General features: G+C 37.4%; 1 protein-coding gene and 1 non-coding gene across 2 annotated transcripts in view; one reads left to right on the plus strand and one right to left on the minus strand.

The window, feature by feature from the left end:
* SBF2 (SET binding factor 2) overlaps positions 1–25,235 on the plus strand; it is a 505,755-nt gene that overhangs the window by 461,158 nt on the left and 19,362 nt on the right. The window contains exons 29-32 of the mRNA XM_052653316.1: positions 2,670–2,854; positions 7,810–7,986; positions 10,153–10,254; positions 10,955–11,140. Coding sequence (XP_052509276.1) covers positions 2,670–2,854; positions 7,810–7,986; positions 10,153–10,254; positions 10,955–11,140 — 650 coding nt within the window. The remainder of the gene's footprint in view (positions 1–2,669; positions 2,855–7,809; positions 7,987–10,152; positions 10,255–10,954; positions 11,141–25,235) is intronic.
* On the minus strand, positions 17,183–17,255 carry TRNAD-GUC (transfer RNA aspartic acid (anticodon GUC)). Its single transcript has one exon. It is a non-coding gene; the product is annotated as a tRNA-Asp (tRNA).

Consider the following 25,235-nt stretch of genomic DNA (forward strand, 5'->3'; position numbering starts at 1 on the left):
TGATATATTTAGAGAACAATATCTCAAAATCAGGGAACCAACCACTCAGGCGTCACTGTAAGCAAGCATTTACTGATCTGTATTTCAGTACGAAAGCTCAGAACCTTGACAGAAAGGAGACTAGTTGGCTCCCACACAGGAGGCCTTGTGCCTTTTTCAAAAGCTTTTCGTTCTGTCTTGTAGTAGCATTTTCTGTGTACCATCGGCCAGCACCTCTGCAGCCCTGAGCTTTCTGACTTCTTTTGGCTACTGAAACCGTCAGTGCCCTTCGTTTCCTGTTTCCAAAGGAGTGAGGCAGAAATGAAAAATCATGTCTGATGATTTTTCTTTTATCAAATTATGTCATATTTATGCAGTTTTGAAATAGATAGCTTAATTATCCTGCCATTAATGTTTTCAATCCTTAATAAGAACAGAATCCTTTTCCTTAAGTGACTTGAGCAGTTCTTTTGCTCAGGAAAGAATGTAACTGTGACTTACTTCTCACCATGTTTGTTACTACCAGGTAAAGTTTGCCACAGTCACAAAGCACTTTCTGTCAGAAAAAAAAAAAATTACTCAAATTACAAAAGTATTATCTTTGATACTACCTATCATTTTGGTGCAAGTAGGGATTTTAGGAGAAGTCATTACGTCAGCCATCACAAGCTATATTTTTTGTGGCATTGGGTATTGTCACAGGATCATAAATTTTTGCTGTGCATAACTATCGGCTTATGGAAAATAAATGGAATTTCCAAGTGAAAAGAGAAAAAAGAAGATAGTGTGGCAATGCTTACTGCTCTACTGCAAATACATGCCCTTTGTTATTCCAAATGGTTGGTAGAGCTTCATTCCTGATATGATGCCCTTGCTCAAAGAATAAATGTGTCATATAGCAAATCGTATTTGCAAATCAGTTAGCCTCATTAAGTACCCAGGACCAATGTATTCCTAACATTCACCCCCTCCCCAAATTCCTTAATTTTATTATAAAAATTTGTTTGTCACCAAACGACAAACTCTAAAAGCTTATTCCATTTGGTATAATTTTTTAGTGGCACTCTTTGCTGTGCTGTCCATTTCATTGTGCTTATAATATTTATAAACAAGTGCTGAAATTTCATTTAACAGACAGTTCATCTTTTTTGTGTGACTGTTTGTTAATCAAATAAGCTTTTTACTTGTTAATCAAATCTTCTGCTTTTATTATATTTACATTTTCCCTATTGTTAATTTAATTTTTAAAATTAACCTGTTCTTCTCTTATGCAATTTGCTCTGATGTCTGCTGCTATGTACATTTCATTCCTCCTTCCTTCTTTAATCTTACCTACCAGTGCATGGGTACAGAGATAAATGTTTTACTCAGTCCAATCCCAAATCTTCAGCTAAGGGAAGAGTCCATAATCAAGGTACTGTATTATTTGTCCTGATGTATCACTGTTTTTAACCATCTTCATATGAAGGCATATGTGTTACAAGTGACTTTTTTCACATTCGTTTGTCAAATTGTATTCTTTATTCTCATCCACATTCTGAATTTCCTCTGTGACTTCATTTACAAAAAAATTAACACTTGCCATAGTATCTAAGAAACTCCATAGGTTATAATAGATTCATCCGTATTAAGCAGAAATTACAAAACCTTTTCTTGAGAACTGGTCTTCTGACCCTATAGATGCTTATAAAGAGAGAAACAGATATGACATTATCATGGTAACTTCTGGTCACCTAGGAACATGGCTTGATTTAATATTTGTCAAAGATTAAAGCTTCTCAAAGAGCCTTTCCAAATCTAAAGAAAGCTCTTTAGGGAAGCAGTAGCAGTGTTACATACCCCTGTGATCCATCACCAGCCTGACACCACAGTCTATGGGCATTTTCAAGATGTATTATATGCCTTTGTGTTTAAATATTTAATATTTGATAGTTTAACTTGCATATAAAATGCTTGATTTTTCTAATTAATATAATTAAGGTCAACTTAAGAGATTCTTCCTAGTAGCTTAGCTTCATCCTTCCCTTAGAAGACATCTGCTTCTGACTGTCCCTCTTAAATAAAGCCTCCTAAGAGTGAAATGTGCATTACTAAATGTATAACTTTTCACCGTTTCTCCTGGATACTGGGGGGAGAAAGATAAAAACATAATCTTTACTGATAAAATTACATCATTTTGGCATGATGTGCAAATATTAATTCTAAATCCAGCCTCAAATTTTAGTGGGTTTAGTAAAGTTCTGATTTACTTCTTAATATGGATTTCTTATTAAACTGACTAAAGCAGAAGAATGTTCCTTCCTTCTTTCCTGAAGCCATGAGGAATTTACTCCCGTTTTCTCTTCCCCAGGCTTCATTATTGCCTCCTGCCCACATTTTTTCCTTTCCTAGAGTCAGTGCACTCTAATTATGATCTCAGTATGTATTTATAAATACTGAATTCACATCAGTATGCAAAAATAGAATTGACTTGGGTGATTTCTTAAGTTCCTCTGAGCCAAATGATTTTTGGAAATGCTATGTTGGATAATGCTTATATGATGCAGATGACCAATATGATATGTGATTACTTAGATTAATTAATTTGCTATTACCTCTAAAACCGTACCTGCAGAGCATGCATCTTTTTCCCTATCCAGTGGCATTCTCACATCAGATTATCTCACTCAACTGTTTTGACTTTTGTGAAGGTGTTTGGGCAAGTCTTCGCTCTAGCACTCGCCTGATCAGCTCTCCAACATCCTTCATTGATGTTGGCGCCCGGCTGGCAGGCAAGGATCACTCGACCTCCTTCAGTAACAGCACTTACCTGCAAAATCAGCTCTTGAAACGTCAAGCAGCCCTTTATATATTTGGTGAGAAGTCACAGCTAAGGGTAAGATTTCTTTTTCTCACTTAGAAACTTCATGGATACAGGAAGGCAGGTTCTAAAACTTATTTCATAAACCAATTTTCCTAGAATTTTTTTTTTCAGCTTGGATTCTTAACCTGGAGTTAATAATCAGTCTCAAAAAATTTAGCTTATGAATATGTTTGCATATGTTTGTCTGCTTGTACTTATGTAGAAGGAGATACGTATGCATACACACATATGCATATTTATCACCCTTGAAAAAAGTGCTTATTCATAATCATTTTCTTTTTTCTTTTATTGAAGTATAGTTGATTACAATGTTGTTAATTCCTATTTTACAGCAAAGTAATTTGGTTACTCATATTGTATACATTCTTTTTTTAATATTCTTTTCCATTATGGTTTATCATAGGATACTTTTTTTTAATTGGAGGATAATTGCTTGGGGCTTCCCTGGTGGCTCAGATGGTAAAGAATCCACCTGCAATGCAGGAGACCCAGTTCGATCCCTAGGTTGGGAGGATCCCCTGAAGGGCATGGCAACCCACTCCAGTATTATTGCCTGGAGAAGCCCCATGGACGGTGGAGCCTGGCGGGCTACAGTCCACAGGGTCATAAAGGGTCGGACATGACTGAGCCACTAAGCTCAGCACACACATATATACATTCTTTTTTTAATATTCTTTTCCATTATGGTTTATCATAGGATATTTTTAATTGGAGGGTAGTTGCTTTACAATGTTGAGTTAGTTTCTGCTGTACAACACCATGAATCAGATATAAGTATATATATATATTCTTTCCCTCTTGAGCCTCCCTCCAGCCCTCTAGGTCGTCATAGAGCACCATGCTGATCTCCCCATTATACACAGCTTCCCGCTAGCTATCTGTTTTTCACATGGTAGTGTATATATGTCGATCCTACTCTCTCAACTCATCCTCCTCCTCCTTCCCCGCTGTGTCCACAAGCCCATTCTCTATGCCTGTGTCTCTCTTCCTGTCCTGCAAACAGGTTCATCAGAAACATTTTCTAGATGGATATATATATGTATTAATATACAATATTTTACTCTTTCTGACTTACTTCGCTCTGTATGACAGATTCTAGGTACATCCACATCACTACAAATGACCCAATTTTGTTCCTTTTAGTGGCTGAGTAATATTCCATTATTATATTCTTCATTGTTAATGGGTAAAGAAGTTGTGGTACATAGTCATTTTGAAAATCAGCATAAACATCAAGACTGTTAGGGAATATACATTTAAAAAAAGAAGAAAGAAGGCTATTCAGGCTGTGGTTTTCCACTCTCTCAGTTCAGCTTCCAGAATCTGTGCCCATGGCAAAACAGATGTTTCTGTTCTTCGTAAACCTATTGATAAAGCTATAGGAAGGAGGACGAGTGGAAAGAGGAGTATGGCACTGCATATGGAAGCAAGGGAAGGCCGAGGTTGTACTTCTTAGGATACTTTTTTTTAAGATTTCTCAAGGCTATATAGAGAGACACATGTCCTCTAAGACATGTCAGAAAATGTAAAATATTAATTAGCTGCTAATCAACTTTATTCTTACTTTTCAATTATTATGCTAAAGAGCTTCACTGTGCTCAAGTCCTCTAAATTGTAAAGACAGTCTCTGTCTCCAAAAGCAACATTAATTCTTCTGGATTTAATGTTTTGCAATTCACACATTACAAAATAAATTTCATCATTACTGACAGGTGTGTGGGAAATAAAAAGCATTTGTTAATTAAGAAATCCTCTCAAGTTTAGTCCAGGGCTGCAGTGAGCACTGGACAATCTAGGCAGACCTTCAGTTGAACTGAAGAATGGAGGCTGCAAGCAGGATCCCTCAGGCTTGGTCCAAAGGATGCTAGAGCCTGCGTCAGCTCCTCTGTGGCAATCTAGCTGGCACTTCTCCCGCTGCCTGGACTGCTGTCGTCACTTAGTCTCCAGGCTTTAGGGTAGAATGAAACTGCTGGGTAATGCTCAGTTTTTAAATATGCACACGTGTCTTCTGATGCAGCAGGTAATCTTACGTCCAGAAAATAATTGGGATGCTTTTCAACAGTAGCCCAGGGAGGCCTGCACAGCCTCCTTGGCACCAGTGTCCTTCCCAGAGCACAGACTTCTCACACTTAAGCACACCACTTACAATCTGAGTCACTCCCCAAGGTTTGTCTCCTGAATGCACATCTCTACCATTCCCTCTGCACATCAGTCTTCAGATAAGCTCTCTGATCAGGCATATACAAGCAAGAAAGACTGGCCACGTAAGACCCTTCCTCCTCTCTTCCCTCCCTTCTCTCTTTCATCAATACAATATTATATTTAAAAAGCATAATTCCATAATCCCAAACAAAATTTATGGCACGTTAATTATTCGGATTTTCGTGTATTCCTTTCACGTTTTTTGTTGAGCTCCGTCTGTAGATGGGGGTGCATGTCTGTTTGATGTATGCCTCAGTCTGGCCAGCACAGTGCTGCCTAGCTACAGCTCCACACCTTTTTCTCCCAACAAAAGGAACCCAACACAGGAAACCCATAAGTGAGAGTGACTTATTCCAAATAATCTGAAATTGGCTTTATTTACCATTTTTAATTCATATACTTTAATATCTTGGTGACAAATTCCTTATAATATGACAGTGTGTCTCAACACTATGGTTGATAACTCCTGCTTTATAAGATAAGTATGAAAGTGTTATTCTGTCAGTCATGTCCAACTCTTTGTGACCCCATGGACTATAGCCTGCCAGACTCCTCTCTCTCTGGAATTCTTCAAGTAAGAATGCTATTGGGTTGCCATTCCCTTCTCCAAGGATCAAACCTGGGTCTCCCGCATTGCAGGCAGATTATTTAATGTCTGAGCCACCAGGGAAGCCTCTTAAGGTAAGTATACCTACCTAACTGTAGATGGGAAATAGAAAAGAATCTAGTTGTCCTGAAAAATACACTGTTTTTTATGTATTAGAAGTTTTTTTTTTAATTTATATAACACGCCATTGTAAATCAATTTAGTATACTTCAATTAAAAGTTTAAAAAATAGGTAACAACAAAAAAAAACCTGCCGTATAGCACAAGGAACTATACTCAGGAATATAAATGTTCAAATGTCTTGGTAAGTATATCTGGATTATAATAAATGTTTTGAATTGTATGTAACTTTTAAAGCAAAAAAACGTTAAAAAACTTGAAAATGTGACTGAAATTTTACATAGTTGATAAACCAAAATATCCAACAATTTGGAAAATTATCCAATGATTGAAATAATTATGAAGTCTCTTATATTATACAACATGGAAACATGTTATGACTTGAGATAAAGAACCTAGCAGTATGAGAACATGAGTTCCTTTCTGTTTTTCTTTATCATCTATATGTAAAATTACAGTAGCATACAGCTTTTTTATTTTTATTTTTTATTGAGATACAATACAATCCACTAGAGGATTTTTCCTACATTTTAGATTATTTCTTTAGGGTAGCTCCCTAAAGGTGGAATTACTAAGACAAAGAAACTTTTTTCTTAATATATGTTGGAAATGCTTTTTAAAGGAAAAAAAAAAAAAACTTGGGAGTTTTTGCTTTTTATTTGAAAACTTTTATAGACCTTTAAAAAATACTCTAACCAGTATAAAACATGAAATGGACCCTATTATATAATCTTTGGCAGCAATTTTGCTTAGTTGTGATAAAAATACAAATAACATAAAATTTACTGTCTTAACATATACACTTTAGTAGTGCTAATCACATTCACGTTATTGTATAGTCAGTCCTCAGAAAACAGATGATCCCGTTTCGAGTAATTTAGGCAGGATATGAAGAAAGTGAAAAGAACATGAGAAAATTCATTCATTCTTTGCCATAAGAAGCTGGAGAACTTTTAAGTCTTCAGAAGTAGGCAACTAGATGATCAGAATAAACTATTTCAGTGAGCCATCAATTTAGCGTTCTTTAGTTAATATTGAACACTCACCTGGAAAAACTCCATGTGCATTAAAAGAAAAAAAATTCTGTATGAATTTTTATTTGAGTAAAAGTACTGAAATAAATATAGATTGAAATATATGTCATATTGAGTGGAAAAAAATTGTCCAAAAGTTAGAAATCAACAAAGCCTCTCATGTTTTACTGTATATCATTTTTTTTATTATTGGCTTTAAAAGAGTAACTACAATATTAGTAGTCTTAGGAGAGTGAGACAGTGATTTCTATTTCCTTCTAAATGTTTATCTCTACTGTTTTTTTCATTTTCACAGTGGCTTTGTTTTACTTGCATAATAAGAAACAAATGTGTATGTCTATAAACTTTAAGTTGTAGCGCTTTGGAAGCTCAATAGCATATTACCTTTTAATTGTAATGTACATCTTAGGGAGATTTAGTTTACAGTTTGGGATTAGTCATGCATCATTGGTTCCTCTTTAGACTTCCAGGTTCATGGCCTTATAAGAAAGTGAAAGTGAAGTCGCTCAGTCGTGTTCAACTCTTTGCGACCCCATGAGCTGTAGCTTGTCACGCTTCCCTGTCCATGGGATTTTCCAGGCAAGAGTACTGGAGTGGGTTGCCATTTCCTTCTCCAGAGGATCTTCCCGACCCAGGGATCAAACCCAGGTCTCCCACATTGTAGGCAGACGCTTTACTGTCTGAGCCACCAGGGAAGTCCTCATGGCCTTATAAGTGGCTTCTATTTGGTGCTATAAGCTCCATCAGATAGATTCCAGTCTACAAGTAGCCTCTTCAAGTTTCAGAGTGAGAAGTCAAGCCAAACCACTAGACCTTACTGAATATCTCTTTCCAGCAATACTGACGCATTAGCCACACAAGATTGAGCTTCTTGACCCATTGCAGCCCCTGCAGGCTCCTTGGCCTCAACTGACTATATATTATTAAGCATTACCCTGTTGAGAACATTGCTCTTTTACCTGTTAACACTTCATCTGCTTAACTCTCTGCATCTTCATCCACAGAACTTCAAGTTAGAATTTGCTTTAAATTGTGAGTTTGTTCCTGTTGAATATCATGACATCCGACAAGTGAAAGCCAGTTTCAAAAAGCTGATGAGGGCTTGTGTTCCAAGTGCCATCCCTACTGACTCAGAAGTGACCTTCCTAAGAGCGCTGGGAGACTCTGAGTGGTTCCCACAGGTAATATTTGGAGCAGCTTGTCTTCTAACTCAAGGAAAGAGAGTCCCAAGGGGATTTACAAAATTGATATTTGAGGAAAAGAATATTGTGTTCCCCCCTTCCTGACACTCTCTCCCCTTCTTGTGTGTCCTCTATAAAGGCCTTTCAGTTCCAGGGCACCACTTGATGTAGGAGGCGCAGCAATGGAATTCTTCATCCTTGGGTTTTTCTCTGTTACTGAAATTTGGTCTCCATAGGATGCTAAGAAAGATTATTGTTTTTAGGTGAAAACTTTTTGATATGTAACAAATTTAATTAACATGTATTTTATAAGGCTTCTGGTCTGTCATTAGCAGAGTGATAATCCAGGACAGAACGTGACTTCTATGTGGCTCCAAGGGCCTTTTCCTCTTACTTTCTCACTTTCTTTTTGTCTCTACCCATTCCATCTCTCTGAATTTTGGATTCATCCCCCAAACCAGCCCACCAAAGGCACATTGGATGCCCTGAAGCCTTCTTAAGGTTTAGGAAAAAACCATTTATCCTTCCTTCAGCTAAGTCAGTCTTGTGATGTTTTCAACTGAACTCCTATCGAGAAATTAAGGAAATAGGTATGCCAGCACGTAACCCACATGTCTTCCAAACCACAGAAAGAACGGTATTTATGACATGCATGTTTCAGACACTGATGCAGACATTTGGCCAAGAGCCTCTCTGCAGTACAGCCGTGTCTTTAGGCCCCTCACGCTTGTTCATTACTCCTTCTCCCCCTGACAGGAGTGCACAGCCCCTCCCTCCCGTCTACATCAACCTCCAAGTCTCCGACTTTTTTTTCCCCTTCCTCGCTTGAGGAGGAAAATGGATTGTTTCCCACAGTATATGGGACTAAAAAGTGGGAGAAAAAAGCCAGGAAATGATGTAAGAACCCAGGGCAATGACTATTCTCAAGGTACTTAAACTCTAGGAAAACAGCCACATATATACTTAGCTATAAATCTGTATGAGGCTGTGTTAATTACTGTTAAGGCATTTCAGGATACTTTGAAGTAGCCATGGAAGCTGAGCAATCAGTACTCCCTTCTGTTCCTAAGCTATGAGCCCCAGCCCCAAAATGTTCCCACCACTCAACCTATCCATCTGTTTCTGCTATTCTGCATTCTGCTCCTTACTTCATAGTGGATCCATATCAGAAATTAGTGACTAAAAACAATGGAAAACATTGTCCCACTGGAATATTGGCAATTTAAAAGTTAACTTAGAGCAAATGCTAACTAAGCCCAAGAGAATTCAGGCCTGGTAATAGTTGTGTTATAGGAACTTTTGGGTGAGGAGCTTCCCATTCCTGGAGGGGACACTTGCCTTTTTCCTGTTTTTAAAATAGCCTAGCTCTTTAAAATATGTTGGTGGGGGTGTTTAAATTCCAAGTTGGATTCATTCTACAAATTATGTCAAGTAAGGCTTAAAAAAATTTTTTTTAAATCAGAATGTTACACATTTAGTTTTGAGATCTATATGCTCTGCTCACAACCTAATTGTTCATTAGGGACTTTGAGTCAGTTGGCTTGCCTCAAAAAGCTGAACACAAACGCAAGTTTTCTTCTCATTTAATACACAGTACAAATACTTAAGTGTACAATTCACATTTGATAGAAGCAATATCTTTTATAATTTCTCTAGGGAGATGCATTTTATATATATTTTGTAATATTTTTCTTTCTCCTAAGATTTTTGGTATGGATATTTTCTCTAGTATGAGAGGTTTTTAAAATTTAAAAAGTGTACAGTTAAGTTAAAATGAAAAATACTTTTTAGTATATTTACAAAGTTGTGCAGCCCTCTGAGATAAAACATACTACATCATATAAGAAACTTTAAATCCAATAACTGTATTGCAAGGGCCACTTAAAACTGTCTTTGCCACTCCATAGAATTATAATAGCTTTTCGGCTTTGAAGGGAATCATGAACTCAATTTACTTCAATATGTATCACTTGAACGCATTGTTTTAAATTGTGTCATTTTTTAATCTTGATTTTGATGAAGAGTTTTAATTGTTTACAATTTATATAATTCTTTGTGGAAATATTTTATCCCTAACTTGTTTATCTAAGGTTGATAGCAAGAGTGTCTATTCTCGGTGCTCAGAAAGCACTTGGTCTAAATGTGGCCTCTGTTCCTTTTTCCTAGCTTCATAGGATATTGCAGCTGGCTGTGGTTGTTTCAGAAGTACTTGAGAATGGTTCCTCAGTTTTGGTGTGTTTGGAAGAAGGCTGGGACATCACTGCACAAGTAAATTATTAAACCATATTCTCTGATAGTTTTATATTTGTATTTCAATTGAATTATTTTAAAATTCTGCAGGTGAATCTTTGTATGACGACTAATGTGTTTATGGACAGAGAATGTACTCTGTTAAACACCACCTGGTATCCATCAAAAAGCTCTCTGCCAGGAGTTCCTAGGCCCTCCACAGCCTGAGCGCTCTGACTCAGGTCATCAGGCTCCACAGAGCATCACCACAGATGTACCGTGCAAGCATGACCAGCAATGTAGGACACAGGCCATCTTTCCTATGTTTTCTCAGTTCTTTCTCTGGTTCCGTTAGTCCCTTCTTTACTCACCCCAAAGTATGAGTATAATCTACAGGAAAACGTTAGTCTACATCTCCCAGGAGATGTAGGTTTGAACTGATCCTCTGACCTTGTTGATTAACCTAGGAGAAAGCCACAGTCAGCAAACTGGCCAGACAAGGATTAAATTCTTAATTCTCTGTAGAAAAATGTAACCAAAATGAATTTGAGTCTTACTTTTCAATGGAAAGCTTGTAGAATTAATACAGTTAGTTGTCCTGGACAGGTTAGTGAACAAATTTGCCATCCAGATAACTTTGCTTGTAGAGTAGCCGTCATCAAAATGAAGTGCTTTGTCTTAGCAGTAGGAATTTTTCGGGACTGCAAGTAATGAAGTATCCAACCTGCTTGTGCCCTAGGTGACCTCCCTGGTTCAGTTACTCAGTGACCCCTTTTATAGGACACTTGAAGGCTTCCGGATGCTGGTTGAGAAAGAGTGGCTCTCATTTGGTCATAAATTCAGTCAGCGGAGCAGCTTGACCCTCAGCTGTCAGGGCAGTGGTTTCACTCCCGTCTTCCTACAGTTCTTAGATTGCGTACACCAGGTAAGTAGAGCCAGTTTAAATTGACTAGATATGAAAAAAAGAACAGAACTAGCATTTATTGAGTATTGCATTGCTGTGCCAGATATCTTTATGCCACAACTCTGATGGACTCAGCCATAGACTTGATGAAATCTCAGCAGTAGATTTCTGGAAATGGAAAAGAAAAAACTAGTTGATTTCTTTTTTAGTTTTTTTTGTTTATTTATGGCTGCGCTGGGTTTTCACTGCTGCACAGGCTTTCTCTGGTTGCGGCGAGCAGCCTTCTCGTTACAGTGGCTTCTCGTGTTGCAAGCCAGTGCTCTAGAGTGCTGGGGCCTCAGCAGCTGCAGCACACAGGCTTCATTACCCTGAAGCATGTAGAATCTCCCCAGACCAGGGATCAAACCCACGTCCCATTCATTGGCAGGCAAATTCTTAATCACTGAACTGCCAGTGAAGTTCAAACTAGTTGGTTTCTGAACTTAAGACAGCTGAGCTGGTTGTTGAGCTTGATCCCAAGTGAAGGGGTTATTCTTGTTTAGTCACTAAGTCATGTCCTACTCTTTTGCAACCCTATGGACTATAGCCTTCCAGGCTCCACCATCCATGGGATTTCCCAGGCAAGAATACTGGCAACCCCACTCGGGTTGCCAATTTCTTCTCCAGAGGATTTCCCAACCTGGGGATCAAACCCGCATCTCCTGCATGGCAGACAGGTTCTTTACCACTGAGCCACCAGGGAAGCCCCAAGTGAAGGGGTCAGCACTCTAAATTACCACCTACCAAGAAGAGGAACAAACTTGGGCTTATTCTCTAAGATTTGTTCTAGTGTAGAATAGCAAAAATCTCTAGGTGATGGTGGGGCTTGAAATCCTACACGTGGTCTTCCCAGTTGGGGAAAACCCGACCTTGTGCCTGAGAATTTAGGAGAGGTAGAAAGAATTAGGGCCTGACCAGGCAAGCCTCTGAGGTTGAAAACAATGGCTCAGTTCTACTGGGTGACATAATCAGGACTAATCAAAGAGCCAGATAGAAGCAGAGGTATGTAATGCAGTCAAATCCAGTGGGAACAGGAGATGTGAATGTTCTGGGCTCCCTCCTACCTTCATCTCAGGCCTTGGTCAGGATTGGGCTTGAGAACTGGATGGCACTGAGTCTGCAAGTTGAAGGTGTTGGCACCAGTGGCTAAACTGGCCTGGAAAGAACAAGGTTCGTGCTTTCAGCTGTGTTTCATCAACAGTGAATGGGTTCTGACATGTCACACATATTTGTCAGAATGATGAACCTCTTTGAAATTGAAATACCTTGGCCTCAAGTATCTATTGAAAGGAAAAGTAAAAATATTTTTAGGAACCAGTTTTGGAACTTGGTCATCTTATGTATGGTTGTGTTTTGATTTGTATTCTATTAATCACTTCACCAGCTTTATCAATTCACTTTATATATTTAAAAATGTATTTAAAGTGTATATAATTCAGTAGTTGTTAGTATGTTCATAGAGTTGTACAACTACCACAAGCAATTTCAGATTGTTTTATCACCCGATAAACAAACTCCATACACATTAGCAGTGACTTGTACACCACCCCCGCCTGGATGCCATTCCCAACATACACACACACTGGAGGTTATGTTTTTGATTGCTCCACAGCTTTTTAAAGACCTACTGAATAATTTTAATTGATTTGAGCAGCATCTGGAGAAGCTGGCTGCAAGGTTGAGCTTATGCTTTTAAACTCTTTGTAGCAAATGATATATTTGCTTCCTGTTGGAATATTAGCCTTTTGATTCAGATTCCTTTCAGCAAATAGATGAGGGAGAAGCGTGAAGCCCATTGTCTGTGAAACAGAAAACTTAACTGAGACCAAAGGAGATGTGCAGGCATCTCTTCTCACTGCTGGACAGGTGAAGGCATACCCGTTCTTCATGAAGCACTTATCTCACACTTACTATGCTAACCGAGTGCGCCAGGCTATTTCTTGCCTCCCTGTCTGCCTCCCACCCTTGCAGTCATTGCTAATACTTCTTGACCACTTACTGTTATGCCAGGCACTGTTCTCAGCACTACATTTCATGATTCTTTCTAGGTAATCTTTGAACCTTTTCCAGGCCTCTTCGTTTGTATTCTAATGAATGATCTACAGACTTCCTTGATAGCATCTATACACTAGGATCTATCTATCAATAAATGTCTGTCGCTTTCTACTTAGACTGAGAATTCTTGGGACCAGGGTCTGTGTCATAAATAGTCTTCATATCCCTAATATCTAATTATAATTTCAGTCTCTGGAGTGTAGTATACCCTCAGAAAATACGTACAACAAATGAATACATGAAAATTTGAATGACCACCTGGTTCAGCCTTATTCAGGCTCTTGTTACCCTTCATCAGGACCATCTCGGATATCCAAAGTACAATTGCTAGTAAAATCTTCTGAATGCTCAGATATGCTTTTATCCTCTTTTACAAAAATCTTTAAAGCAGACAAACTTTCAGTGGCTCTGTGTCATAAAGAATTACTCACATCCAACTTGAATATAATACTGTCAAAAATCACTTGAAAGGTTTTTAAGGCTCCTCACTGGATGTCTGCGTTGTCTCAATAAGTACACTCAATCAGTTTTACCCCTCCATTGAAATAATATCACTGTTTGTTCAGTTAAATACTAGATGAAGCAACTGACTTTTAATGTCTTTGGCATATAAAAATGTGTATCTTTAACAATTAAAGTCACAGTCTTCATAATGTGGTGTTCACACTTAAAGAACATGTAGGGATTAAAAAGCACAATAGAAAAAAAAAATCAATAAAACCAAGAGCTGGTTCTTTGAAAGGGTAAACAAAATCAACAAACTTCTAGCCTGGCTCACCAAAAAGAGAGAAAACCCCCCCAGAAAAAAAAAACAAAATAAGAAATGAAAAAGGAGAAATCTCAGCTGATACCACATAAATACAAAGACCATAAGACAATACTATGAACAATTATATGCCAACAAATTTGACAAGCTAAAAAAAAAAGAAAAAACAACTTCTAGAAACATTGTTGTTGTTTTTAGTCACTAAGTCTTGTCTGACTCATTTTGCAACCCCATGGACTATAGCCCACCAGGCTTCCCTGTCCATGGGGTTTCCCAAGCAAGAATACTGGAGTGGGTTGCCACTTCCTTCTCCAGGAGATCTTTTTGACCTAGGGATCAAACCTGTGTCTCCTGTATTGGTAGGCGAATTCTTTACCATAGACCCACCAGGGAAGCCCTCTAGAAGCATAAAACTCACCAAAATTGAACCAAGAAGAAATAGGTAATTTGAACGGAATGATCACTAGAAGTGAAAGAACCTGTAATTTAAAAAAAAAAAACCTCCCTACAAACAAAAGTCTAGGACCAGATGGCTTCACAGGTGAATTCTACCCAATATACAAAGAACTTATACTGATTCTTCTCAAACTCTTAGAAAAGTTTGAAAAGGAGGGAACAGTCCCAAAGACATTATATGAAGCCACCATCAGTTACCCTGATACCAAAACCAAAGATACCACTAAAAAAGAAAATTACAGGCCAGTATCTTTGGTGAATATAGATGCAGAAATTCTCAACAAATGTTAGCAAACTGGACCCAACAACACAGGGAAAAGATGATACACCTTCATCATTTGAGATTCATCCCAAGTTTACAAAAATGGCTCAACATATGCAAATCAGTGTGACGTACCACATTAACAAAGACGATCAAAAACCACATGATCATCTCAGTAGATGCAGAGAAACCATTTGGCAAAATTCAACATCCATTCGTGATAAAAACTTTTACTGAAGTGAGTTACAGTGGACCTATCTCAACATAATAAAAGCTATTTATGACAAACCCATAGCCAATATAATACTCAACAGTGAAAAGCTAAAATCTGGAACAAGGATGCCCACTCACACTTTTATTCAACATAGTATTGGAAGTCCTAGCCACAGCAATCATACAAGAAAAATAAAAGGTATCCAAATTGAAAGGAAGAGGTAAAAATGTCACTATATGCAGATGACGTGGTACTATGTATAGAAAACACTACAGACACCATACAAAAACTACTAGATCTAATAAATTCAGCAAAGTACCAGGATACAAGACTAACATCAGAAATTGCTTGTATTTCTTTACACTAACAATAAATATCAGAAAGGTAGTATAAAAAATAATAACTTTTAAAATTGCACCTCCCCCCCCCAAAAAAATGCTAGGAATTAACCAGACCAAGGAGATGAAAGACTTATACACTGAGAACTGTAAAATATTAATAAAGGAAATTTAAAGAGGCTTCACAGAAATAGAAAGATATACTATGCTCTTGGATTGGAAGAATTAATATTGTTTAAATGAAAAAAAAAAATATTGTTTAAATGGCAGCACTACTCACAGCAATCTACAAAATTAATACGATCCCTATCAAATTACCCATGACATTTTTCACAGAACTAGAATAAGTAGGAAGCCTAACTGTCCCAGACTTCAGATAATACTACAAAGCTACATTAATCAAAAATTGTGATATTGGTACAAAAAAACAGACACACGGATCAATGGAATAGAATAGAGAGCCCAAAAATAAATCCACACACCTGCCTACCGTCAGTTAATCTTTGACAAAGGAAGCAAGAATATCAAATGGGAAAAAAACAGTCTCTTATGTGGTTCTGGGAAAGTTGGACAGCTGCATGTAAATCAGTGAAGTTAGAACACACCCTTACACCATACACAAAAATAAACTCAAAATGGCTTAAAGATTTAACCATAACACCATAAAAATACTAGAAGAGAACATTGACAAAACATTCTCTGACATAAACTGTACCGTTGTTTTCTTAGGTCAGTCTCTCAAGTCAATAGAAATAAAAATAAACAAATGGGACTTCATCAAACTTACAAGCTTTTGCACAGCAAAGGAAACCATTAAAAAAAAAAAAGGCAACCTACTGAATGGGAGAAAATATTTGCAAATGATGTGAACAACAGGATTTAATCTCCACAATGTACAAACAGCTCATATGACTCAACAACAAAAATAAACAGCCCAATGGAAAAATGGGCATAAGACCTTAATAGACATATTTCTTCAAAGAAGATATACAGATGGCCAGTAGGCACATGAAAAGATGCTCAGCATTGCAGATCATCAGAGAAATGCAAATCAAAACTGAAATGAGATACCACCTTCACCCATCACACCAGCCACCGTTAAAGTCCCCAAATAACAAATGGTGGCAAGGGTGTGGAGAAAAGGGAACTTTCCTACACTGTTGGTGGAAATGCAAGTTGGTGCAGCCACTGTGGAAACAATATGGAAGTTCATCAGAAACCTAAAAACAGAATTACCATATGATCAGTAATCCCACTCCTGGGCATATACCTGGGCAAAACTATAATTCAAAAAGATACATGCACCCCTAAATTCATAGCAGCACTATCCACAATAGCCAGGACATGGAAACAACCTGAATATGAATGGATAAGGAAGATGTGATACATATATGCAATGAAATACTAATACTACTCAGCCAAAAAAAAGAATGAAATAATGCCATTTACAGCAACATGGATGCAACTAGAGATTATTATGCCAAGTATGTCAGAAAGAGAAAGACAGATACCATGGGGTGTCACTTCTATGTGAAATCTGAAATACGGCACAAATGAACTTATCTACAAGACAGAAACAGACTCACAGACATAGAAATAAAACTTGCGGTTGCCAAGAAAGCTGTGGGGAGGAAGAGGGATAGATTGGGAGTTTGGTATTGGTCAGTGCAAACTATTACATTTAGAATGAATTAATGACAAGGTCCTGTCGTGTATAGCACAGGAAACTATATTCAGTCTCCCAGGATAAACCATAATGGAAAAGGATATTTTTTTTTAAATGTACTTCAATGAGAGGAATGGCAGGTAAACTCACCCATGTAGACTTTTTTTTAATAAGAATTAAACTGAACCCATGTCAAGTTTTTGGGTTTTTTTGTTTGTTTGTTTGTTTGTTTGTTTGGCCATGCTACACAGCTTGCAGGAATCTTAGTCCCCTGACCAGGGATTGAACCCAGGCCCTCAGCATTGACAGTGCAGAGTCCTAACCACTGAACCACCAGGGAATTCCCCCCATCAAGCTTTTCTTACATAAGAATTAAACTGAGAATAGGCCATTTGTTTATAAACTTCTTTACTAAGCACTTTAAGACATTATCCATAGGCATTTGAAACTATCCATATTTTTGTTTTCACATTTTTATTGTAAAATTAACTTAATTTTTTTTCAGTTAAAATGAAAGTTTTTAACTGTTCCTTTTTTGCAACATGTTGAAGTGACATCCTCTGATTTCACAGCATGAAATAAAGTTTAAAATAAGTAAGTTTAGGGACTTCCCTGGTGGCCCAGTGGCTAAGGCTGTGCATTCACAATGCAGGGGGCCTGGGTTCTATCCCTGGTTGGGGAACTAGATCCCACATGCCACAACTAAGACCCAGTGCAGCCAAATAAATAAATATTTAAAATAAGTAAATTTAACTTCTGCTTCCACAATAAGGGATTAAGACTCTAAAGACAGCTCTCCCCCACCCCACCCACCCCCAGAGCATAACTGTAAACTCAGACATGGGGAAAGGAAACATTTCAACAAATGGTAATAGAATAACTGAATATCTGTATAGAAAACTATGAACCCCAAATTCTTACATCATTCACAGAAATTTGCCTGAAATGGATCATAGACCTAAATGGCTAAAGGAAATTTTTCAAGTAGAAAATAAATGATAAAAGAAGGAATCTTGGGATATCAGGAAGGAAGAAAAACCACAGAAAGTAAAATATAAGTAAACACAATATACTTTTCTCTTGAGCTCCTTAAATTATTCTTGAAGCAAAAATTATAACACTATTTGATGTTCCCAATATAGGTAGAGGAAATGGTTATGGAGAAGGCAATGGCATCCCACTCCAGTGCTCTTGCCTGGAAAATCCCATGGATGGGGAGCCTGGTGGGCTGCAGTCCATGGGGTCGCTAAGGGTCAGACACTGAGCGGCTTCACTTTCACTTTTCACTTTCATGCATTGGAGAAGGAAATGGCAACCCACTAAATTATTCTTGAAGCAAAAATTATAACACTGTTAAGGAAATAGTTAAGACAATTGGAAATGGAGGGGCACAAAGGGATGTGAAGGCAAGTAAGGTTTCTACACTTCACTGAAGCTGGTAAAATAGGAACACCGGTTGACCATAACAATATATGTAGTATAATATCTAGAACAACCACTAAAAAAGCTATATAAGGATATACTCTCAAAAACACTATAGAGAAGTCAAAATGGAATTCTAAAAAATGTTCAAGTAATCCATATAAGGCAGGAAAATAAACAAAGGGAAAACAATATAGAAGTGAAGACAAAACGTAAAATGACAGACTTCAGCCTTAACATATCAATAATTGCATTAAGTGGAGACAGTCTAAACATAACATGACCTAACAGCATACATTTTATAAGAAACTCAGCTCAAATATGAAAGTATCATTATAGAAGTTTTATTTATAATAGCCAGAAATTGCAGGGGAGAGGGGACAGAATGTCTTAAAATAGGTAAATGGCTAAAAGACTGTGGTATATCCACACCACAGAATACTGCTCAGCAATAAAAAGGGGAGAGCTGCTGATAACAGGCAACAATTTGAATGGATCTCAAGAGCATGATGTTGAGTAAGCAGTCTCAAATGGTCACACACTATGATTCAATTAGCATAACATTTTCAAAAATGACGAAATTATAGCGATAAGACCATTAATTATTGATAATAATTATTATTAATGCCCAATTATTATTGGGTTTGGAGATAGTGGGGAAAGGAGAATAGGTATGACTATAAAAGGGTATCATGAAAAACCATTATCCATCAGGTGGTGAACAGATGAACCAAGTCTGGTATATGCTCACAGTGGAATATTAATCAGCAAGCAAAGGCAATGAAATAATACATACAACATGGACGTGTCAAAAGCATGATCCATGAAAAAAGAGAAATCTCATCACAAGGAGAATTTGTTTTTCTTCTCATTTTATCTGTATGAGATGGTAGATGTTAGCTAAACACACTGTGGTTATCATTTTATAATATATGTAATTCAGACAACCATGCTATATGCCTAAAACCTTTACAGTGATGTATACCAACTATTTCTCATTAAAACCAGGGAGAAAAATAGGTTAAAAAGACTACAGACTACACACTATATGCTTATAGGATATCCTACAAAAGGCAAAATAGTGGTAGAAAAATAGATCGGTGGTTGCCTGGAACCGGTAGTCAGGGCAGGGAGTCAACTCCGAAAGGGCATGAGCAAACGTCATAGGATGAGGGAACTATTCTGCATCCTCATTGTGGTGGCAGTTACACCACCACAATTACACAAACGTGTGACCAAAACGAGTCAACCTGTATGCTTAAAATAGGAGCATTTTAGTATATTTAAATTGTACTTCAATGAACCTGAAAAAAAAATATTTTAAATAGTAACTCCAACCTGTCAGTAAACTGGAGTTCTAAAAAAAGACAACTGCTCTCTAGTTTCTCTAAAGAAAAACTTGCCGGTGTGATACCCAGAGGGCACTTATAAACCTGGCTGCCTGCTTTCTGGAAGCTCGGCAAGAAATAGGTCCAGGAAAATCCCAGTGAAGTATGCAGGGTTTTACTTTTTCCATACATTGTCAGTCTCATCATTAACGTACTTGTGCACAGGTGTCCCCAAGTCCAGAACTTACCAAGTTTGGTTTCTCAAAACAGCAAACCTCTAGTCTCTTGCCTGCAAGAAGGTAGTCACATGACCTCATGGGGTAGGAAAGGGCCCTGGAAGTCCTAGCACGGCCTCTAGACTTGCAACTGTTCTCATTTTTAGCCCCTGTTTTACCCCTTTATGGGCTTCCCTGGTGACTCAGACAGTAAGAATCTGCCTGCAAGGCAGGAGACCTGGGTTCAATCCCTGGGTCAGGACGATCTGGAGAAGGGAGTGACAACCCGCTCCAGTATTCTTGCCTAGAGAATTCCGTGGAAAAAGGAGCCTCGTGGGCTACAATCCGTGGGGTAGCAAAGAGTCCGACACGACTGAGCAACCCCATAAAGGGTGTAACACTTACCCTTTATAGCACTTGGGCTTCTAAGACTTTTGGGGTTTACAGAGCAAACTCTTCCTTTTCAAATCATTTTCACCCTACAGGCATCCTAGTATAGCTTCTTATCTTCTGTCATTTTCTGGTATTCTTACATTTTCCATCTTTCAGAATTTTCTTACTCTTCTCCTGTCTCCTGCTCCCTTTCTCCCCACCTCCTTTTCGACTTTGTACCTTTTAAAAAATCCCTTTTCTTTACTTGAGGGAGAGTTGCTAGGGGTTGTGTTTGTGTGGCTGAACTTGGCTTCAGTTAAACGCACTATGAAAGGTGTTAAACACCCACATTCAATTTGCAGAGCTCTGCATACCTAAATATTCGCATCAGCAAAAGAATCCACTCACAAGCAGAGTCATGGAATATTCTCATATAAGACACACTGTCCTCACAGATGGGAATATCATTGTGTCCCAAGTATAATAATAATTACTTGAAATGTAATGCTCGTATTTTATTGTTGGGTTGGGTGAGTTGAACGGAAGCATGAGTAGTCTAGAATGTTGGAAAGTAACCTGTGTTCTACAAGTACCTCTTTAGTGGTGTAACCAAAAACAATTCAACGTAAACTAAAATGAAGTATGAATTACATTTCTGTTACCTTTAGAATTCATTACAATAGATGCTTAAACTGTGTATTGTTAAGTTAGATAAAGGAACTTGGGGCATATGTTTAATTTTTGGAACTTTCTTATTTTAAACAAGAGTTAAAATGTAAATATTCTATATAAACCAGTTAGTTCTGAAATTGAAAACAAAAGTTGACTTTTAATGAAAGCTCAATTAGTTGCAGGTGAGTGCTTCACAGGATCCAAAGACCCTTTAGTATGATTTCAAATCTGGTTGTACCATGTTAAAAAAAAAAAAAAAAACAATTAAAATATAAATTTTTAAAAATTTGTCTGAACCCTTCAGCTTAGTACCCTAATAATTACCTGAGTGCAGGCAAGTCATGGCAAAGTGAGTATATGACATTAATTGCAGTATTTAAAGAATGTTTGGCTGTGATAGTTTTGGTGAAGTAGATTATTTTGTGCTGAAAGGGATTATATATTTATTCAAAAACAGGAGACTATAGTTAACAGACAATGCTTTTGATTCTTGCTGACTTAATTATACGGTAGTGTTTCCTCATCTCTTACGTACTGGTTTTAGGCATTAGAAAATGCCTTCTTGGAATACCTTTCAAGTGAACACTAATGCTCTACATGACTCTCCTCTGGCAGACAGTTCGAATTAGTGCTGTCCTCAGTCTCTCAGGAGCACGAAACGGAGCGAGGCCCAAGAACATTTTAAAAAATAAATGCAAAATTATGCTGCAGCAAGTGAAACTTTCCCAGGTGGAATGTGTTCACTGCTTATTAACCATTTCTAACACACTGAATGCCAAAAGGCAATCCATGGAAGTATGCTTAGACTTGCCCATTAGTACTAATAGAGTTACAAAGAAAACAGATGAAGCACTGATCTTAAATTAGAACTGCCTCATCATATAAAAAGCCATTGTTTACGCCAGTATATCCAGGTGTCAGATGAATTATAAACGCTGGATCACTGTTTCATAATAGCAACATCTGGCAGATTTTTTTGTTGCTTCCAAAAGAAATTGGCTTAGCTCTGATGATATCATTACAGGATGCTTCCTTTTCTTAAAATAGTTGAACCAAACTTAGAAGGAAAATACATCCAAAAAATGTGTTTTAATTACCTAAAATTTCTTTCTAAAAGTAAGGGGGAAACATACATATAATATGAATTTGAAAACATGGCGTGTAGGAAAGCATCTCCTTTATTCAGCATTAGATTAAATCTTTGAGTGCATCTTAGGACTTTCTCATTATTTCCTACTTGGAACAAAACAAGTAACAGTTATAACTTTGCCTTTGAAGTTTGTTCAGTTTGTAAATTGACTCACTCTGGTCTGACTTCGTGATAGGAATTCTCCTCACAGTTATCACATGCCAGCACTATGCTAGCACTATGCTAGGTCCTGTTCCAAACAGAAAAGCTATTTGCCTTTTAGAGATGTGAGCTTTCCCTGTGAGTACATATTTGAGCAGCTAAGCTGCCCCCTCACATAGGTCAGTTACTCTAAAATGTATCCATGAATGTTGGCAAAATAACTGCATTTAATGGATTCATGGTATATTCAAGAGTTTCTGGTGTCTGCCTGCTTCCCAGTCAACTGAAAACTGGCAAAACTGGCATACTCTAAACTATTTTATAACAAAGCAATTGCACGTTAAAAGCTTTTAATGTTTGAGCCCATAAAGTACGTTTGAGTTTGCATATTAGTCTCATTTACTAATTTTTGATCTTTAACAAATTATTTAACCTCTTTGTACTTCAGTTTCTTTATATATATATATATCTCAGAAGGATTTAAAATCTTATGTGAAATGATTGGCACAGAAGGTACACAGTTAATGTTTGTTAAATCTTAATGTGTGAAATAACAAAAACTAGTATTAGCTACCTGTTTTTTCTAGGATGTGTCTGCTGCTGCTGCTAAGTCGCTTCAGTCATGTCCGACTCTGTGCAACCCCATAGGCAGGATGTGTCTTGTATACTCATAATTTTTAAAATGTTGATACCATTAAATACAGGTTCTCTTGTAGCTTAATATTTGTAATTCCTGAAATAAAATCCAATTTTAACTTACTATATTTTATTCCCAAAATGTTGATTTTTCCTGGGATTTGAGTCATAGCTTATTTTTATGAGTCTTTAAATTTTACAAAGTACCTAATGGCATATGGGCAAAAAGTAAAACCCTATAAACTCATATTTCTCCAGATTCCATTTCATATTTTCTTATAAATAAGTGAAGTTGGAAGGTTTTAGTACTTAATGGAAAATAAAACCAAAAATACCTCAGACAGGTTAGTCCTAACATTTTAAATCTGTTGTTTTTTTTTTTTTGCTGTTTATCAAGATAAATACAAAGTTGTTTTGAACAACAGAATCCAGATGATGATTGAAAGGGCCCTAAAACTCTTTTCATCAGCATATTTGGGGAAATGCTCACATAGAATTAATTTATAGGCTGAGATGCCTATCATTCCCAGTTCTGCATAATACAGTACAACTAAGTTTATTTGAAGCAGACTTACCTTTAGGCAAGTTATAGCCAACAATAAAGAAAACTAATGAAACCAAAAGCTTTTCTTTGAAAAGATCAGTAAAATTAATAAACCTCTAGCCAGACTGAAAGGAAAAAAAAAAAACCACACAAATTACCAGTATTAGAAATGAAGAAGATGACATCCCTGCTGATTCTACAGATAGTAAACGGAGCATAAGGGAATATTGTGAACAATTTTGCATCAGTAAAATAAAAAATTTAGTTCAAATGGACAGTTTCTTTGAAAGACACAAACTATCGCACTCACTCGAGAAAAGATATATAACCTGAATAGGCCTGTATCTAGTAAAGAAATTGAAATTGTAGTCAAAACCTTTCCACGTAGAAAGGTAGCTTCAGGCCTCAGTGGCTTAACTGGCAAATTCTACCAAGTATTTAAGGAAGTGAAAGTCGCTCTGTCATGTCCTACTCTTTACGACCCCATGGACTATACAGTCCATGGAACTCTCCAGTCCAGAATACTGGAGTAGGTAGCCTTTCCCTTCTCCAGGAGATCTTCCCAATCCAGGGGTCGAACCCAGGTCCTCCTGGATTGTGGACGGATTCTTTATCAGCTGAGCCACAAGGGAAGCCAAGAATACTGGAGTGGGTAGCCTATTCTTTCTCCAGTGGATCCTTCCAACTGGGAATTGAACTGGGGTCTCCTGCATTGCAGGCAGATTCTTTACCAACTGAGCTAACAGAGAAGCCCAGGGAAGAAATAATAGCAATTCTACAAAAACTCTTCCAGAAAATTTAAGCAAAAAGCCACTCAGTGTATGAAGCCAGCGTTACCTTGATCTGACAAAGAAAAAGGGAAACTATAGATCAGTATCTCTGATGGTCATAGATTCAAATTTTCTAAACAGAATTTCAGCAAATCAAATTCAACAATATATTTTAAAAGTGATATACCACGGTCAAATGGGGTTTGTTCTAGGAATGCAGTCAGTTTCGCACTTGAAATCAATTAGTGTAACTCACCATGTTAAGGAACTAGGACTCCCCTAGTGGTCCAGTGATTAAGAATCTGCCTGCTAGTGCAGGGGACACAAGTTCAATCTCTGGTCTGGGAAGATCCCACATGCCAAAGGGCAACTAAGCCAGTGCACACAACTCCTGAACCCATGTAGAGTCTGAGTGCCACAGCTACTAAAACCTGCAAGCCTAGAGCCCATGCTCTACAACGAGAGAAGCCACCACAATGAGAAGCCCGCATACTGCAACAAGAGTAGCCCCCACTCACCGCAACTAGAGAAAGCCTGTGCACAGCAACGAAGACCCAGTGCAGCTAAAAAACATGTTAAGGGACTAAAAAAAAAAAAAAAAAAGCCCATACAGTCATTTCAGTAGATGCAGAGAAAAAACTTCTGACAAAATATAAAATCCCTTCCTTGTGAAAATTCTCAGAAATTCTCTTAAACTATAAACAGTATCAAAAACAAAAAAACCTACAGCTAATATCATACTTAATAATGGAAGATTGAATGCTTTCCCCCTAAGATGAGGAACAAGATGTGAGTGCCTGCTTCACCACCTCTATTCAACATTGTACTAAACTTAATAGCCATGCAATAAGGCAAGAAAATAATAATAAAGACACCCACATTGGAAAGGAAGAAGTAAAACTAGCTTTATTCGCAAACAACATGATTATCTATGGACTCTACCCCCAAAAAAAGAAAAAAGATACTAAAATAAATGAGTTTAGCAAAGCTGCAGAATACATGCTCAATATACAAAAATCAATGCTAGCAATAAACCATAGGAAAATTGAAATTTAAAAATATTACTATTT

Source organism: Budorcas taxicolor, chromosome 15, assembly GCF_023091745.1.
Source record: "Budorcas taxicolor isolate Tak-1 chromosome 15, Takin1.1, whole genome shotgun sequence".
NCBI classification, from domain to species: Eukaryota; Metazoa; Chordata; class Mammalia; order Artiodactyla; family Bovidae; genus Budorcas; species Budorcas taxicolor.